The 19,248-nt window shown below is 41.5% G+C and overlaps 1 protein-coding gene across 1 annotated transcript in view; it reads left to right on the top strand.

Annotated features, from left to right (window-relative positions):
• The window catches only part of ENTREP1 (endosomal transmembrane epsin interactor 1), a 56,501-nt gene that overhangs the window by 9,072 nt on the left and 28,181 nt on the right, over positions 1-19,248 (top strand). Inside the window, exon 2 of the mRNA XM_078062188.1 lies at positions 811-867. Within this exon, the coding sequence (XP_077918314.1) occupies positions 811-867 (57 nt within the window). The remainder of the gene's footprint in view (positions 1-810; positions 868-19,248) is intronic.

The following is a 19,248-nucleotide window of genomic DNA, read 5'->3' on the forward strand; positions in this document are numbered from 1 at the left end:
CCTTGCAGGATGCATAGTAGTTCTCAGGCAGCTATGAGGGGAGCTGGGAGGAGAAGACGCTGCAGTCAGAGTCCTGCAGCCTCTGCCCACCTGATGGGGGACAGGTGTACCTGGGAGCAAGATAGGTGGGGGGACGGGCAGGGGTCCATAGAAACCAGGCTGGAGAAGTGGGTAGAGGAGGATCCTGAGAGACCTTGTGTACCACTTCAGGGAGTTTACTTGTCCCACAAAGGATGGGTGCCCACCTTACGAAGGGAGGGTTGCAGCCACGCATAAGTCATATGAGGCTGTCAATGGCAACAGGTTAGGTGCCCTGGGGCAGGGAGCTTGATCAACAATACTGATTCCTTCACTAACTGGAAGGATAGGCTACTCTCTGTGTGTTCTTTTTTTTTTTTTTAAGATTTTATTTATTTATTTGAGAGAGAGAGAGCACGAACAGGGGGAGGGGCAGAGGGGCAAGCAGACTCCCCACTGAGTAGGGAGCCTGAAGTGGGGCTCGATCCCAGGACCCCAAGATCTTGACCCCAGCCGAAGGCAGATGCTCAATGGACTGAGCTTCCCAGGCGCCCCTCTTTGTGTGTTCTTAATTGACTTTAAGAAAAAACATACACAGTCAATCAAAAAGCTTTGGGGGCCTTGGGGAAAAGAGAGGCCAAAGTGGTCTACCAGGGCTCATGTAATATGAACAGGAATATTAAAAGGCTTTGAAATTTCAGGGTTTTTTGGAAAAAAAATACTTATGACACTAGGGTTAGTTTATTGGAATTGGTCCCTCTCCTAGATTTATGATACTGTTTATGCTTCTAGGTGATACTCTCTGGAATCATAGGATTAACAACTTGGAAACGGCCTATGATACTCCTGGTATGTACTGATCTCATAAATTGTTACCCTTTGTAAAATGTGCTATGTGAGAAGTCTTTTGGAATCAACCACTGAAGAAATACTGAAGCTTTCTTCTTCATTAAAAAAAGAAGCTCATAATGGATACTATTAGAAATCAGACGTTCTCATAACGGTAAAGCGAGATGATAATTTTGTCAGTTTTCTGATTCATTTTAAACTTCTTATGTACCCAACGTGTTTCTAGTTCCAGGATTAGATCTACTGTAAAGATGTAATTTTAAAAATCTGTTTGCTATGGACATTTTTAAATATACTAAAGCAGAGGGAATAATATAATGAATTCCCTACACCCATCACCTAGCTTCAGCAACTACCAACTCAGCCAAACTTGTTCAGCTAGACCCTCACCCATTCCTCTGCTCCCCGCATTCTTTTCCCTGAATATTCTTTTGAAGTAAATCTTAGGTATTAAATCATGAATACATAATTTTTTATTGTTATCATGCTTTGGTTGGACAACCTCAGAGTTTCATGACTTAGGCTCTCTGTATTCTCTCTTTATCACACATCTATCATATTTTCATGGTAATAAAGACATATTGGTAACTTTATCCTTTTTTTTTTCGTTTTTGAGGTAAAATACACATAATTATAAAGTTAACCCATTTTGAAGTTCACAATTCAATGACATTTAGTACACTCCCAATATTTGTTTTTTTGTTTTGATTTGCTATGTCCTTTTATTTGCTACTATAAAAAATAGACAATTGCCAATGGAATTGCCAACTTTCAAAGATGAAGTAGAAGGTCTGATAAATGTGACTTGAAGTACATATAATGAAAAATAATTTTTTCTATATAACGTCTCTTCTGATTTTTCTCCCATCCATTTTGAAATAGGGTTAAATAATTTTCTAAAACCATTTTGTGTATATACTTAAGAGTTCATCTTAAACAGACCACTGTTTGCTGGGTGGTGGGTAATAAATACAAAACTAGCTAAATTCTTAAATGCCCACGAGACAACATTAGGCAACATTTTAGAAGTCCATCATTTATGGCCTTTGGTGAAACTCTGTTAATATTTCTGGCAGGAGTAAATTATTGGTGCAGCATTTTAATCTACGAGATAGCAGGGTAGGAGAAAATGAGGCTTCAGATGAGTTTTATGGCATGTGTTATGAGTGGCTAAGGTCTGTTTTGCAACAATTCTCTAGAAAAATGTTGGATGGTGTCCAATGTTTATACTAATATTTGGCTATAGGAGTCATTTTTGTCCTGATTTTTCCGTTGGGTCAATATTGAAATGCTCAGTAATACAAACCTCAGGTATTTAAATTAAAATCAGAAAATCCCTAAAGCTATTTATACTTTTAAGATTCCAAATGGTGAGAAGAATATGAGCGTGTGTTCTGGGTAGATGTTTAGAAGGTGGACCTTTTAAGACATTTATTTCTCTAACATTGTTTTCTTTTGGAAAGGTGCCTCATAGATTTATTATGTGAGCTCAAACAACTATAGATGAAAATGACCTTAATAGAGATGTATCTTTATTATTATGCCTTTAATTTCTCATCTTTGTTGATAAGTACAGGTACAACTTTGTCAAAGTTATAACCAGTTTGTACGTACCATGTTGTGCTCTGCTTTTTCTGCTTAATATTACATTAATTCCGTCCATATCAGTAAATATGATGTTTCCATCTACAAGGAATCCACATCCCTGCCCGAATGGCGTTCTGTCATAGTTCTGTATTACCATCAGTTATAAGCCTGTTGGACACACGGGCTTCTATATTTCAACTGTTACGAATTCCGTATTTCGAAGTATTTAGAATCAAGAAGTATTTAGAATCAAGTAGAGATTGTTTTGAAATGTTAATTAACATCGACTTATAAAGAAGATAAATTAGTTGATAGGAATTATACAAGGACAAACTTCCTGGGTATATCAATAGATCATTCGAGCCTTGGTCAACATCATAAGTGAAAAATCCTCAGTTCACGTGAATCTTAATAATATTCTGTTATAACTTGTGCCATATGCCTTTGTTATGTTAAAAAAAATCATGTGATGTTATGAAAGAAACTGGATATGGCAGTCAGACACTCCTAGTCTGAGTCCCAGCTCATCCCCTGAAGAGCTGTATAATGTACAAGCCACTTAACTTTCCTGAGTGTAGTTTTCTTTTCTGAATGGAGGAGATAATCTACTGACACCAAGGGGTAGGTCTGACTCCCCCTAACCCTCCCCGTAATGGCTGCTTCACTTTTTCTTTGGCTTCCCCCAGACCCCTTCCTGAGTTTAGAGAATGTGCCTTTGGATGATTCTGGGTGGGAGGTCACATGCCATCAGAGAGCCAGGAGGCCCTATGGGTCTCTGTTCCCGCAGATGGGGGCTTGGCTGGTGAGTTCCAGCCTTTCTTCCCTTCATGTCCTATACTCTACCCAGAGGGGCACCTTCTGACCGGGACACAGCCAGGCTGTCTTAACCAACTTGGGCCTTCTTCCCCTTGCTGTTTCCCTGGCTGGCTCCTTTTCTGGGTCTCAGCTCAGCAGTCGCTTCCTGAAGGAGACCTTCCCTGACCACCTGGTGATAGTGGCCCAGCATCCCTGCCTCTCAGCATGTCCCAGCACTGACTTTTGGCTTCACAGTCTGTAATTAGCCTGTGTGCTGTTTGTTTACTACTTGCTTGTCTGTCTCCCCACCGTAGATAATTGTATGAAGACAGGGGTCTCGTCCGTCTTCTTCACCCTGTGTCCCCAGGAACAGTGTGCTCGATACACATCTATTGTTGACTGTGAAGTTGATTTGGCAGCCAACGAGAAATTTAGGTCCTAGGTTCTCGATGTTTCTTTTTTACTTCTGTCTTAAATTTCTCTCACTTGTTTTTGTCCTCTAGGGTGTTTTCTTCCGCTTTTTACTTCGGGGTGGTTAGGGAGTATATGGGTGGTGGAGGTTGGGAGGAGGCAGGTTGGTCTTTCCAGGGCCCTTTGAGAGGCAAGCTGTCATCATTTTGAGTTGTTGGGTGCACAGTCATCTAGAACACTTGAATACTTCCTTTTGAAAACTGTTTATATTTGTGCTCCTTCTTTTGTGATTGTTTCAGTGATTACATTCGGTTTTATACTGGTGTGAACAAAGAAGCCTCATTCTGACCCAAATTCCTTTAAATTCAAGTTTTCATGGAAACTCAGAGTTGGAAGTGTTCATTTACCAGATCCTCTTCCTTATGCTGATTAAATACTCATGTGTCCAGAACAAAAATAATAATCTTGGAACATCATTTGTAAACATTTATAGCTATTTTTGACTATGACTAGGATCAAGCTAGGGCATGTGCACACACACATCATTTCAGGTTGTGTGTTTTCTATCAAAAACAAACATTTTTCATTTTTAAAGAATGTTCTTATTTCTTCAAGGTATCTCGTTTTTCATTCTAATAAAATGGTTTATAAGTTTTTAGAAATTACAGACTCTGTGCTGGGAGTGACCTCAAAGATTATCTTGTCTTGTCTCGGCACCTCAATTAAAAAGTGGAAGAGTCTTAATAAGATGTTTTTCTTTGGTGGTCCATTTGGTAAGAATTCCCACCGTGAAAGCCTAGCCAGACTTTCGGCCTATAATTTTGGTTATGAAGAGGTCATTTGGACTATTTGTCTTGTCAGTTTGGAAGAGATGGGGTGAATATACTTTAAAGCTGATAAAGAGATCACTTTATTCTTTAACATCAAGAATGAAGGTATTTCCTCAGTGATGTTCTTGGGTCACATATGTGGTTTGTTCTCAACTGTGGGCCGTGGGGATTTGCACCCTAGACTGAGAATAGAAGAGGTAAATGAACAGGATATTTAAAAAAATGATCCATCAGTTTCTTTTCTAACTTCAAGATTATGGAATTTAGGGTAAAACTTTATTACCCAAAAAGAGACTAAAAATGGTTTCGGTAAGATATACGGACATTCTGTCCTCTCACCTAACTGTCCAAACAAGTTAGGCCAGCAAAGATGGTCCTGCTCCACAAAACCATTTGGGGATCCGGGGTCTTTCCATCTTATTGTGCCTTGAAGGGAGAGTCATGGATCACCCAGACGCTGTCAAGAGATTGAGGAATTAGCCCACCAGATAGTCAGAAATACTTGTAGGTGGCTTAGCTGCAAGAGAGATGGTGGCCCTTTCATTTCTGAGGACAGGAAGACCAGGAGGGGTCAGAGGACCTGCGGGCAGTTTGGGGATCTGTACATTTATAAAATGAGCTCTGCAGCTCTGGCTTTGTGCATTCTGGTTCTTTCAAGTGTATTTCCTGGTTGTCAAAAATTTGGAACGAGCCTTGGTTTGAGAGTTCAAGAAACCTGCATTTTAATGGTGACACATTACCACTAGTTATCAGTGACCTTGGGGAAATCTCTTGGGTTCTGCATCTGTACAATGATGAACTTACATCAGAGCAATCTTTTAAGAGTCCTTTAGCTCTTGTTGTGTAGGTTTCCAGAATCCTTGTTAGTTACCCGGCGGGTGTTTTAACTTTAGATGGATGTTTTCAACAGGCTATTATAAGCTCCCTGTGTATAAATACTATGATTATTTCACTCTTGGTTTTTTTAAGGTATAAAAATAGATGGCTGTTCTCCCTCTTCAGAATAATTAATAATACTCTATTGCACGCATATAATACTTAAGAGTTTATATCTTTAGTCATGTGGTTTATATGGCAGGTGTTTTTCCTGTTTTATAGATAAGGGACCAGTGGCTCAGGAGTAAACCAGCTTGTCCAGTTCACAAACACATGAACTATTATTAGAAAGAACCGGGGACGTTGACTCCCAGTCCAGTGCTCCTTTCCTGGTACCATTCCTCCACCTCCTCCATTAGCAAATTCCTAGGTACTTCTCTGTGCCCAACAGCATGAGTGTGTGTGTGTGCAATTTAAGTTAATTGTTTTCTTATTTGTGACTGTCCAATTCTTTTTCAGCTTTTAAAGTGGCAAGTTTAAGGGTATGTGCTATGGTGAGTGCTGTGAATTGTGTGGGACTGTTGAATCGCAGACCTGTACCTCTGAAACAAATAATACATTATATGTTAAAAAAAAAAAAAAAAGAAGAAGATAGCAGGAGGGGAAGAATGAAGGGAGGGAAATCGGAGGGGGAGACGAACCAGGAGAGACTACAGACTCTGAGAAACAAACGGAGGGTTCTAGAGGGGAGGGGGGTGGGGGGATGGGTTAGCCTGGTGATGGGTATTAAAGAGGGCACGTTGTGCGTGGAGCACTGGGTGTTATACGCAAACAATGAATCATGGAACACTACATCAAAAACTAATGATGTAATGTATGGGGATTAACATAACAATAAAAAATTTAAAAAAAACTAATGATGTACTGTATGGTGATTAACATAACATAATAATAATAAAAAAAATAAAAGTGGCAAGTTTATTCTTGATCGAAAAGGGCAAGTGGCAGAATTGAACAAGGCAACAGGAGGGTCAGCTTTGAGTCTTAATCCTGCCACTTTCCATCAGTGAGCAGCCAAGGAAATTATCTGATCAGTTGCCTCATTTGTACAATGGGGATGCACCCATCTCTCAGGATTGTGGGCAGGGATGCATATCGAAACTGTAAAATGGGGGCGCCCGGGTGGCTCAGTCGGTTGGACGTCCGCCTTCAACTCAGGTCATGATCTCAGGGATCTGGGATCGAGTCCCGCATCGGGCTCCCTGCTCAGCGGGAAGCCTGCTTCTCCATCTCCCACTCACCCTGCTTGTGTTCCCTCTCTCGCTGTGTCTCTCTCTGTCAAATAAATAAATAAAATATTTTTTAAAAAAAGAAACTGTAAAATGTGAAATGGGATCTAAGGTCAGGCGAGCACATTACGACTCATTTTTGTCATCCATTGAGAAGATCTTTGAGAGGAGGTTTGGCGTGTCGTTGGGTAACCCCTGGCAGCAGAATATGTACGTAGGCATCCTTGAAGCACCCTGGGCTGGGCTCGGGCTTATCTGTGACCACAATGAGCCTGGTCTGCTGACAACAGAACTTCCATTTCCCTTGTCTGATGACCGGCTCCCCAAAACCGTGCATTGGGTAAGAAGCTGGCATCCTCAGGAACTGGAAGGACTTTGGGTGGCCCATCCCTGGACAGAATCAAAGCCTGAGCAATTCCTTGCTTTGCAAACTGGCCTCAGCCAACTGGGTGTGCTCTCATTAGCAGCTTTAGTTTGTCAGTGACAGGTAATTGTTAAAGCTTTGAGGTAACCTTCCTGCCAAGTCAATTATTAGAATGCAAGTGAGCCTCAGGCCCAATTCTGCTACACAGGCACACACTTATTAGCCAACAGACAAAACAATTGTTCATGTGCTCTGTTCTGTAAGCTTAAAGGGTAGAGGGCTAAGATTTTTACTGAGCTTACAGAACAGTGTGAACAATTCTTTACCTCTAGTTTTTGTTGCACCCATTTGTCTTGAAAACCATTGCTGATGGCCCGAAATTCTGCTGATGAAAAAGTTTATTGGATCTCCTGCAGTAAGGGAGGACACCTCCTTGCCAGTAGTTCTCAGAAGGGGTGAATCACAGAAAGCATATTTATAGGGTTGGAGGACCCCTGCTGGGGGACTGTAAGGCGAGCTTTGCAAGATAAGGAACTGATAGGGTTTGGGCAAAAAGCTATGACAAAATAGCTTTGGATTGGTGGACGAATGGAGGGGAGGGCCTGGAAGCAAGATTTGATGAGTAAGCTGTTGGTTTTTATAAACTATTTTAGTTGGTTCACAGTCTTACATTTGAGGAACAAATATTGCCTGGGGCAAGTAGCTAGGTTATCTTTGCTTGTTCTTAGTATTGTTTACTATGGGGTCAGAAAAGTATGGCCAGCCGCAGAATTGATTAACGTTGGGACAGGAAATTATGTTGGTTTTCATCCTTACCACAAATTTCACGGAGTACCCATTTTTAACATCCATTGTGCTAATTAGACAAGCTAAGAGTTTCATCAATTGGACAACTCATTTCCACAATCCCTCTGCTAATTTAACAAAGCCACTTGGTTGTTGCTGAGAGATGAAACCAAAGGAAGCTTCTGGAGTATGGCCTGTCTCATAAATGCTGGTTGATTATCCTGGAATTTGAATCGCTGACCGTCCTTAGGGTGTTGTGTGGACCAACTGATATGTACATAGTATTGCACATCTGTACTGAAGTATGTCAAAGTGCCTTGCAGACACACTGTGGTGGTAGGTGAGTGTCTGGGTTACGGAAGGGAGCCCTGCAACCAGCCCTGCATCCGGGCTCTCTGGGCCCCACAGCCTGGGGGGATCCATTTCTGATATGCCCTGTGAGAGAACTGCAGGAACCATGAGTGATTTGGGGCAAGAGGGGAGACCATTTTGAATTGGCGAGCATCTTAAAATCGATACAGTCTTGTGGAAAGTTATGTGTACGGCATCTCTTGCATGTATGTGTGCGTGTGTGTGTGTGTTTAAACCTGGGGGATCTATACTTACGTGTGTGTAGTCACTTGGAAAATTTCTGAAAGGATATATGGAGGCTGTTTGTAGTGGGCACTTCTGTTGAGTGTATCGTGTGAGTGGGAAGGGGAAGGAGGGAGACTTGGACTTCCCACTTTATATCTGGAGAGGACACGCATTGTGTTGTGGGACCAAGAGACTGCTTTGGTTTCCTTGTTTTGTTTGGGTTTGGTGGGCAGCCTCTGTGCATCAGAACTCTCTTGGGGTTTCGTTTATTGGCCTTTGTGTGAATCTCGGTGGGAGGCAGCGATGGAAGCTTCTGAGGCCAGATGCTAACACATCTGGATGGCAGGATGTGAGCCTGCTGACCTCTACTCTGCCCAGGATGCTGAAGCTGGAGTCACTGATGCCAAACAGGCCAGGCAGCTTAGACCTCCTTAGGCAAAGGAAGCAACCGGTGTCCAAGGCTGGCCACCAAGGACCTGGCTTTCCTGGGGCATGACCTTGGTAGAGGTGCCAGCGCCCGTCTTCCCTGGGCTCCTTCCCAGGTTCCTGAGCCTGGTTCCTGGGGATTCTGTCAGCTACCTGATAGCCCTGCAAGAAATTCCTTTTCTGTTTAAATAGCCTGAGGTGTTTTCCGTTGTTCATAACATAATCAAGAACTCTGCCGTACAACCGTGATTTTTTTTCTTCTATGAATGTTACTTCTATAACAATTAAAAAAAATTCAAAAATAAATGAAAGGGATTCATCTTAAATATTTGTTCACTTATGGTAACTCAGGTGAAAAACAAGAAGTCCAGTGGGTGCTCAAATTAGATTAATTAATGGTGAGTGCTTGGTGTTGGGTGTCAGAGCTGGGGTGGTGGCAGAACTGGGTTTTACTAGATGTAATTTCTTAATGAGGAAACCAAAGGGTGCCCTTGTGGAGTTCTTTAATGAAAAAAATAGCATAATTTATAAATGGACATTGTCTTTTAGCAGGTATCCTGCAAGTTGATGGAGACAAAAGAGTAGAGATTTGAGTCAAACCTGGATCTGAGCTGGGTCCTCTAATTGCATAATTTAGGGCATAATAAATAAATCACTTCTCTGAGACTGTCTTCTATTTATTTTATGTCTATATCCACAAAATATATTTATAAATGATATATATGCACATTATATATATCAAACACATATATGGCATATATGTTATATATATTTATCAAACCTATATATGTTATATGTATATATACACACACTATGTATATATATATGCCATATATGACGTGTGTGTACATATATATGTGTGTGTATATATATATACACCATATATATGACATACACTACACGTATTTTTATATATATATATATATATATATATATATATCAAACACACCACTGTGATATGGTGACATTTGATAATTTACTAAATGCCTTTTAAGAGGAAGAAAATCTTTTTTATTTAAGGAGCTCATTAGCAGGCTTATTCTTATTAAAAATAGTCATTAGACCTCTGTACATTTCTCCAAGCACCCAAACCTGAGCACACTCCCCAAATTAGCTATTTTAAACTCTTTCTGATTTTAGTGCCCTGATGGTTGTCTCCATCCTAAAGATGAGGGATTCATAACATACTCTCCCATTTATCCTCTCTTGTTTTGTTTTTGAAATTATTTTTATTTCTCCTCTCGGTGACTTTATAATTTTAAATAATTCTTATAAACTTGTTTCTCAATTCATCAACTTTGGATAGTATCTTTTGATTCTTTTTTTTTAAAAAGATTTTATTTATTTATTTGACAGAGAGAGACACAGCGAGAGAGGGAACACCAGCAGGGGGAGTGGGAGAGGGAGAAGCAGGCTTCCCGCCGAGCAGCGAGCCCGATGTGGGTCTCCATCCCAGGACCCTGGGATCATAACCTGGGCCGAAGGCAGACGCTTAATGACTGAGCCACCCAGGCTCCACTTGACTCTTTTTTTTTTTTTTTTTTTATGTTATGTTAGTCATCATACAATACACCATTAGTTTTTGATGTGGTGATCCACGATCCATTGTTTTCATATAACACCCAGTGCTCCATGCAGTACGTGCCCTCCTTAATACCCATCACCGGGCTAACCCATCCCCCCACCCCCTCCCCTCTAGAACCCTGTTTGTTTCTCAGAGGCCATAGTCTCTCATGGTTCATCTCTCTCTCTGATTCCCCCCCTTCAGTTTTCCCTTCCTTCCCCTAATGTCCTCCATGCTATTCCTTACATTCCACAAATAAGTGAAACCATATGATAATTGACTTTCTCTGCTTGACTTATTTCACTTAACATAATCTCCTCCAGTCCCATCCATGTTGATGTAAAAGTTGGGCATTCATCCTTTCTTCTTTATCCATTCATCTGTTGAAGAGTATCTCAGCTCTTTCCACAGTTTGGCTATTGTGGACATTGCTGCTATGAACATTGGGGTGCATATAGCCCTTCTTTTCACTACATCTGTGTCTTTGGGGTAAATACCCAGGAGTGCAATTGCTAGGTCATAGGGTAGCTCTATTTTTAAGTTTTTGAGGCACCTCCACACTGTTTTCCAAAGTGGCTGTACCAACTTGCATTCCCACCAACTCCCTTGACTCTTTTTTATAAGACGAAGAAATTAGCCCTTAAATCTACTTTTTTCCTCCTTCTTCCTCCTTCTGATCGTAAAACCATTACTTTTATATTATCTGTGTTTTAACATTTACATCTTGCTTTTAAACTGTATTATACCATTCAAATTTTGTCCATAAATCGTTTCTAAAATAGTGAAAACCAACAATAGCATTTACAGTATTTTCACTATGTGAATGTGATTGTAATAGGATGTGAGAATTGGAGTCTTTATTTAAAAAAAATTTTTTTTTAAAGATTTTATTTATTTGAGAGAGGGGGGAAGGGGCAGAGGGAGAAAGAGAGGGATAAGCAGACTCCCCGCTGAGCAAGGAGCTTGACTCTGGGCTCAATGCCGGGGCTCGATCCCAGGACCCTGAGATGGTGCCCTGAGCCGAAGTAAGACGCTTAACTGACTGAAGCCCCCAGGCGTCCTTGGATTCTTTGTTCTCAGATTCACCTGGGGCTGCAGTACTAGAAGCAGATGCCAACAGCTCCCACATTCCAGCGTTAGACTGTTGAAGCAGGACTTGTAAAGCTTCTGGGTGAAAACCAGTTCTGCAACCCTTAGCTGATCTCCATCCCCCAGCCTATAAAAAGATTAGGGATTAAAGAGACAAATGGTTTGGAGAAAGTTACAGAATTGCTGTGGCATTTTGAGTCCAGCTCTGCGTGGGGGAGGGAATGAGTGCTTAACGATAAGCACTTGGAGAACCTGATATGCGCCTGTTGGTTGACTGGACTGGTGTCAGGCGCTTGCCTGGGGAATTTTAAAGGGCCGGTTGGAGTGCCTTGTGGCCTCAGAGTTAAAGACTACTGTTGGGAAGTCATTGTACTTTCCTAGACCAAGACCAAGCGGGGAGAGGCTGGGCCCGCACTGCCAGATGCGTAAGAGTAGGGAATGGTAGGCTCGACAGTCCTGTCTCAGAGGAACCAAGAAGACCATTCGGGAGAAAGTCCTCTGTAAACACTGGCTGAAAGCAGATGGGAGAGTCCCATGAACTGTCGCTGCCCTTATCTTCTTTACCGACATGGTCGGGTCTCCCCCTTACTCCCTCCTCTCCAAAGTGACAGAGCTGTGGCCGGCAGGCTTCAGGAGAAGTGGACCCAAAAAGGAGGGAAACAGAGAAGAGTGCAGTCATTCTCTTGCCTTTCCCCGGCAGGCTGGCTCCTTCCCTACAATGATCTGTCGGATAAGAGGGAGAGAAGCTAAAAACGAAGTTCCAAGTTTTGATTGGGACCCAGGTCCCGACACGCTAATTACGGAAATGAGAATTTTTGTAACTTAAAGTGACTGGAGGATTTTTTGCACCTGATATTGACCAGAGAGGTCATGGGCACAGCCCCAAATTTCATCTAAGGGGTCAGGACGATGGCCCTGCAATGTGGGCTTGAACAACATTGAGGGAGAGAACAAAGTGGTTTTCTCTTGGCACCCATGAGTCCTGCTTACTCAAGGGATCAGCGACATTATTTTTGGTAGCAGCACCGTGAATGATTGAGTCTAGAGAAAAGGCAGTGTAACCCTGTGTCCCTCAAAGGGGGGTAGTTTTGAGCAGCCATGTCAAATCTGTTATTCTTTCTTATTCTCTGTCATTTGCTTGGTACCGTCCCACATTTCAGTTTACTTCAGTTTTGGACCATGACTTTGACAGATAGGTTTATATTATTTCTGGAGTTTCTAAATGCCTCTTTTCTTTTTCTTCTGGCAAAAAAGGGATCTAATCTCGGAGATGATCTAGCTGCTGTGTCTTCTTCTTCTTCTTTTTAAAAACAGTTTTATTGAACTATATTTGACATACTATAACATTCACCCATGTAAAATGTACAGTTCAATAGTTGTTACATGTTCACAGATAGGCACAAACATCTTCACCATCAGTTGTAGGACATTTTCATCACCCCCCCAAAAAACCCCAGTACCCATTAGAAGTCCCTCCCATTTCTGGGGCATCTGGGTGGCTCAGTTGGTTAAGCCTCCGACTCTTTTTTTTTTTTTTTTAAGATTTTATTTATTTGAGACAGAGAGAGAGTGCGTGTGTGAGAGAGCACGAGTGGGGTGAAGGGCAGAGGGAGAAGCAGACTCCCTGCTGAGCAGGGAGCCAGATGTGGGGATGATGACCTGAGCTGAAGACAGATGCTTAACCAACTGAGCCACCCAGGCATCCCAAGCATCCGACTCTTGATTTCAGCTCAGGTTATGATCTCTGGGTCATGAGATCAAGCCCTGTGTCACGCTCCATGCTCAATGTGGAGTCTGCCTGAGATTCTCCCTCTACCTCTGCCCCTCCACACCCAGCATCCTCATGCACAAGCGCACGCACACTCTCTCAAAATAAATAAATAAATCTTAAAAAAAAGGTCCCTCCCATTTCTTTGCAATACCCCCCAGCCCTAGAAAGCCACTAATGAACTGTCTATCTCCATAAATTTGCCTATTCTGGGTATTTCAAATAAATGGAATCATATAATATGTGATCCTTTGTAACTGGCTTCTTCCACTTAGTGTATTTTTTAGCACAATATTTTTAAGGATCAACCATATTATAGCATGTATTAGTACCTTTTCTCCTTTTTATTGTTGGATACTATTCCACTGATGGATGTATTACATTTTATTTATCTATTCATCAGCTGATGATCATGGACACTTTTTAGCTATCATGAATAATGCTGCTGTGAACATTAGCATACAAGGTTTTTGTGGACATGTTTTCATTTCTCTTGCCTATACATGTAGGATAGAATGGCTCAGTCATATGGTAACTCTGTGTTGAACACTTTGGGGAACTGTTTCCCAAAGCAGCTATATCATTTTACATTCCCATCAGCAGTGTGTCCAGGTTCCAGTTCCTCTTTGTCGACACTTATTATTGTCTGTCTTTTTGATGAGAGCCATCTTTATGGGTGTGATGTGGTCTCTTATTGTGTTTTTTTATTTGTTGTTGAGAATCTTTTCATGTGCTTATTGGCCATTTGCCCATCTTCTTTGGAGAAATGACCGTTTAGATTCTTTGCCCATTTTTCCATTGGGTTATTTTCTTTTTATTATAAGTCTCTTATCAGATATATGGTTAGCAATTTACTTTTTTGATGGTGTCCTTTGAGGCACAAAAGTTTTTTATTTTTTTTGGACATCCCAGAAATGTCCAAAGGAAAAAGTGGGACAACTAACAGAGAGTTAGTTGTATGAGGATGCTGGGTGCGGAGGGGCAGAGGTACAGGGAGAATCTCAGGCAGACTCCACATTGAGCATGGAGTGTGACACAGGGCTTGATCTCATGACCCGTGATGTCCAGTTTATCTATTTTTTCTTGTGTTGCTAAGCAGTCGTATTTAAGAAGGCTGATCTAACCCAAGATCGTGAATATTTACTTCTATATTTTCTTGTAAGAGTTTTATTGTTTTAGCTTATGCTTGGGTCTGTGGTCCATTTTGAGTCAATTTTTGCATATGCTGTGAAGCAGTGGTCCAAGTTCATTCTTTTGAATGAGTGGGTATCCAGTTGTCCCAACATCATTTGTTAAAAAGACTGTTCTTTCCTCATTGAATTGTCTTGGAACACTTGTTGAAAATCAGTTGAGTCTAAGTGTGAGGTTTCTTAATCTGGCTTCCTAATCACACTCTCTGTTAGTTGTCCCACTTTTTCCTTTGGACATTTCTGGGACTACTGACTTCCTGTTCTAGTTTGGACTTTTTTCTGTTTTTCTAGGCCTGCTGCACAGATGTCATCTGAATATTTCTTTTCTTTGTATTTTTGGATTACAGCTATTGTTTCTTAGATCTCATGCCTCATGTATTCTTTTTCCTTGAATCCCCTTTCCATTTTGCCAGAGAACATGATTGAATAAAAATTGTCAGAAATGATGTGAAGGAAGAGGGGAGCTCTCTTAGAGTTTAAATGTCTTGATGTGTCATTGTTTTGCCCTCCCACTTGGAGGATGGTTTGCCTGGATAGAGAATTCTAGGTTCAAAAGGTTTTCTATCCAGAATTTGAAGGCATTGCGTGATAACTTCTGTCACTGGTGAGAAGCTTGATGCTGAGTGATTCTCGTTCCTCGGTAAGCAGCCTCTTTTTTTCTTATCTGGAAGCTTTCAGGATCTTTTCTTTACCTTGGTATTGATAAAGCTTAATTTTCAAGAAGATGAAATCATGACTCCTGGGAAAACACAAAGTGAACATGTGTCATTAATGAGGGAAAACTGTTTCAAAGAACATTTGAGAAGTTAAGTATTTGTAGGTAATGTTAAGCAGGGACTGCTGGGATGGATACAAAACGAGTGGATGTCCAGCAGGCCCTAAGTGGTACCTTCAGAGGTTTTCTGTTCCATTGGACAGAATTTATTCTCATTTCTACTGAAAAAAAAAATCTACAACATAAACTGTGCCTCTACAGAGTTGTAAAATAGCCAATTATATAAGCAGATAAGTAAATGGAATAGCCAAGAATCTCCTTTGCTTTTTCCAAGTTTCAGATAATTTTTCTGACGGTCTTCTGAAATTACATGAGGCTGTGTCTAGTCGTGAGTCTTCTTTTCCTTCATCCTTTTTGAGTACTTTTACTCTGTGAGGCTCTGAGGTCTTTTAATTTGAAGACATGTGTCTTTCTTCACACTGAGCACTTTTCTTTATTGTTTCTTTCATTATTTCCTTCCCTCCATTGGCTCTTTCTTCCTGGAACATCTAATAGATAGATGTTGGATCTCTTGAATTTTTGCCTTTTTGTTTCTTCATTTTTCAAAGTCTTAGACTTATGGTACATCACTCCTATATACTTTATGAGGCGTTTCCTAAAAATAAGACATTCTTCTACCTCACAATAATAACATTGTCACAACTAAGAAAGTCATTGGTAATTTCCTAATGCCAGGTAATATTCAGCCCATTTTAACTTTTCCCCAGTTACTCCAAAATGTTGTATAACTTTTTCTTAATCAAAAGCTTTTAACTGAAGTATGATCTGTGAATATTTCTGTATTGTGTAAGTGTATGTGTAAGTGTACAGTTTGATGTATTATCAAAAATTATACCTGTGTAGACTAGCTTTTTTTTTTTTCAATCCATCACCCAGTCAAGGTTCAGTCATTTCATTAGATTATTCTGTCTCTTTAGTCTTTTCTGTTCTAGAACACTCTTCCTGCCACTTTTTTCCCAGGGATTGACTTTGTGAAGACATGAGTCCAATTGGTTTATTTCTCCCTTTCCTCCTCCCTCTCCTTTATCTTCTCCCCTTCCCCATTTCCTTTTGTCCTACTCCTCCACCTTCCCTTCATTCAATTTCAAATATGCCCCTAATCTGAGAGAAATAAAACAGCTCATCTGGTACCCACAACCCAGCTATTATAATCACTGACACAAATTTAGACTTGTCTCATCTACACGCCTGACCGTTTCTCTTCTCTTTCTCCTGCCACTGGATTGTGTTGAAATAAATAACAGCCTTGACAACATTTCATCCTCAAATATTTTGGTATATATTTATAAATGGTACAGTGGGAAGCTCAGCAAGGGCTGTTGACTAGAGCATGAATGTGTGACTTCCCCACATAACAGCTGCCCAGCATGGTGGTTGGATTCTGCAAGGGAGTGTCTCAGAATGGTGATCCAAGGGCCCAGGGGATGGGGTAGGGTGGGAAGTAGGGTGGGGTGGGGGGTGGGTGGAGTGGGGAGGGTGCGCCAGGCTTCCTAGGATCCAACCTTGGATGTCTGTTGCATTCTATTTGTCAAAAAGTTCCTAAGGCCCGCCTAGGTAGGGCACAAAATCTGAACCAAAGACACAAAGACATAGATGGTCTTAAATTATACTGAATGAGTGGATGGAGGAATCCATTAGTCAATCAATTAACAAAAGAAAGAAAGCCAATTCTTTATGATAAACACTACATGGAGATATCATGCATTCTTTTTTTTTTAAGATTTTATTTATTTATTTGACAGAGAGAGACACAGCGAGAGAGGGAACACAAGCAGGGTGAGTGGGAGAGGGAGAAGCAGGCCTCCCGCGGAGCAGGGAGCCCGATGCGGGGCTTGATCCCAGGACCCTGGGATCATGACCTGAGCCGAAGGCAGACGCTTAATGACTGAGCCACCCAGGCGCCCCGATATCATGCATTCTTAATAATATTCTGGAACATATACAGAACAGATCTGAAAGGCAAACACTGGATTTACTATCACTGCTTGCATGAAAATAGCTACCACCAGTGCTTCTGGTGGGAGCTACCACTTTCTAGGGAAAGAAGATGGGAAGGGTTGGGACTCCTGTCCCATGATTTCAAAGGAAGTAGGAGTGTAGGTGGGGGAGTGAGTGGGTAGAAGAACAAAGCACCCAGTCCTTAGAATTTAGGTTATATTTTCCCATTGAAACAAGAACACTATGGGATCAAGCTGGGAATCTAACCAATGTTTTAACATTTATGTCCTCAGAGCCAGGGAGTCCAAGCTCCAAACCACTGATTAGTCACTGGTTAATAAGACGAATGTCATAGGACCTTTGACAGTTAATGTAACTGTTTAGTTAGCTCTTAACATTTAACATTTTAATTCAGTTTGGGGAAGCATTTTAATACAAAAATGTAGAATCATGAGCAAAGTTATCGGAGCACAGCATACAGACACTGGACAAAAGATTGAAGACACCAAAGGAATACTTTTCTGAACTAGGTTAGCAAAATGAATGTTAAGATTGACCACCCAGCACCATGGCAACCAATAAAACATAACAAATCACAGCCACTCTCAAAGCCCAGACTCTTGCTGCTTTATACCTATTTCAGGAGTGCACACGTGCACTGACTTGGTTTGCCTGTATGCCTTTAATCCTTGGATCCCAAAAGAACCTACTCTGGGGCTTCACTTCCTTGACATCCTTTAAACTTCTTCCAGAAGCTTGGCAGATATTTTACCAACATCCAGAATGTTCTCTTTGCCAACAAGCCAAACACAGGCCCGTTGCTATGAATGGAACCAGCTGTCTCCCTTTCCTCTCAGAGATATTTAGGTATCAGATTTATTCACATTATGGCTGTCCCCAGATTCTCTTTTTATAAAGTGTTTAAAATGTAACAACATTTATTTCCAGTCCCTTTCTCAATAGGTGCGAAAGGCTTCTTCCCATCCCCACCAGAGTAAGACAAATTGTCATCAGTTTGGGACACAGCTTCGAGGTGAGCTTATAACCTCGGTTAAAGCACTTATAACTGAGAGTTGCTAATTCCTGGTGAAAATGTACAAATCTGGGGCACCTGGGTGGCTCAGTCGTTAAGCGTCTGCCTTTGGCTCAGGTTATGATCTCAGGGTCCTGGGATCAAGCCCTGCATCGGGCTCCCTGCTCAGCGGGGAGCCTGCTTCTCCCTCTCCCACTCCCCCTGCTTGTTTTCCCTCCCTCGCTGTGTCTCTCTCTGTCAAATAAATACATAAAATCTTTAAAAAAAATGTACAAATCTTAGGGGTACTTTTGAGGCTCCTTGCTTATGAAGAAGAAATTCTGCCTTACCATGGGGTCCTTTCCCCCGTTCCCTGTATGCTGTGCTCCTATAACTTTGCTCATGATTCTACATTTTTGTAGTGTTTTTTAAATTGGAAGTTTTTGAGAGGTTTCTCTTCATGAGGAGAGAATTTGGTGAGCTTTTGATATTTAAAGGGAAGTGGGGGGGGCGCGCGCGCTCTCTCTCTCTGTCTCTCTCTCTCACACACACACACACACACACACACACACACAGATTCACTAATCCCATTCATACGGCTCCACCCTCATGACCTAATCCCCGCACAGAGGCACCACCTCCCGACGCCAACATCTTGGAGTTAGGCTCTCAACAAATGTATTTTGGGGAGACACAGACATTCAGGCCACAGCACTAAGTTTTATTCCCTTGATGAGCGTCCTCTGATTTGTTCATCCATTCTCCTATTCTTGGACATTTGGGTTGTTTCCAGTTTGGGGCTATTATGAACCAGTGCTCTGACATGCCTGGGTGTGTCTTTTTGGGGACATATGCATTAATTTGTCTTGCGCATATGCCTAGAAGTGAATTGCTGAGTCACAGGGGCGGTATATGTTGAATTTTGTTAGAAAGAGTAAGTGCCATTCTTCTTCAGAGTGGTTGTACCAATTTCTAACCGCTTCTTAGACCCTCAGCCAGTCCTGATTTGAGACTCACTTTCACCGCGATTGCCCATTTCTGAACATTTGGAGAGTCTGAGCAGAGGATCCTGTGGTTTTGGCTTCCCTCCCTGCTATCGTAGGAGTCTCTTCTCAGCACCCCTGCATCCAGTTCACACCGGCCCATTGGCTTTCCAGCTTTTAAA

The sequence above is a fragment of the Halichoerus grypus genome, chromosome 14 (assembly GCF_964656455.1).
Source record: "Halichoerus grypus chromosome 14, mHalGry1.hap1.1, whole genome shotgun sequence".
Classification (NCBI taxonomy): domain Eukaryota; kingdom Metazoa; phylum Chordata; class Mammalia; order Carnivora; family Phocidae; genus Halichoerus; species Halichoerus grypus.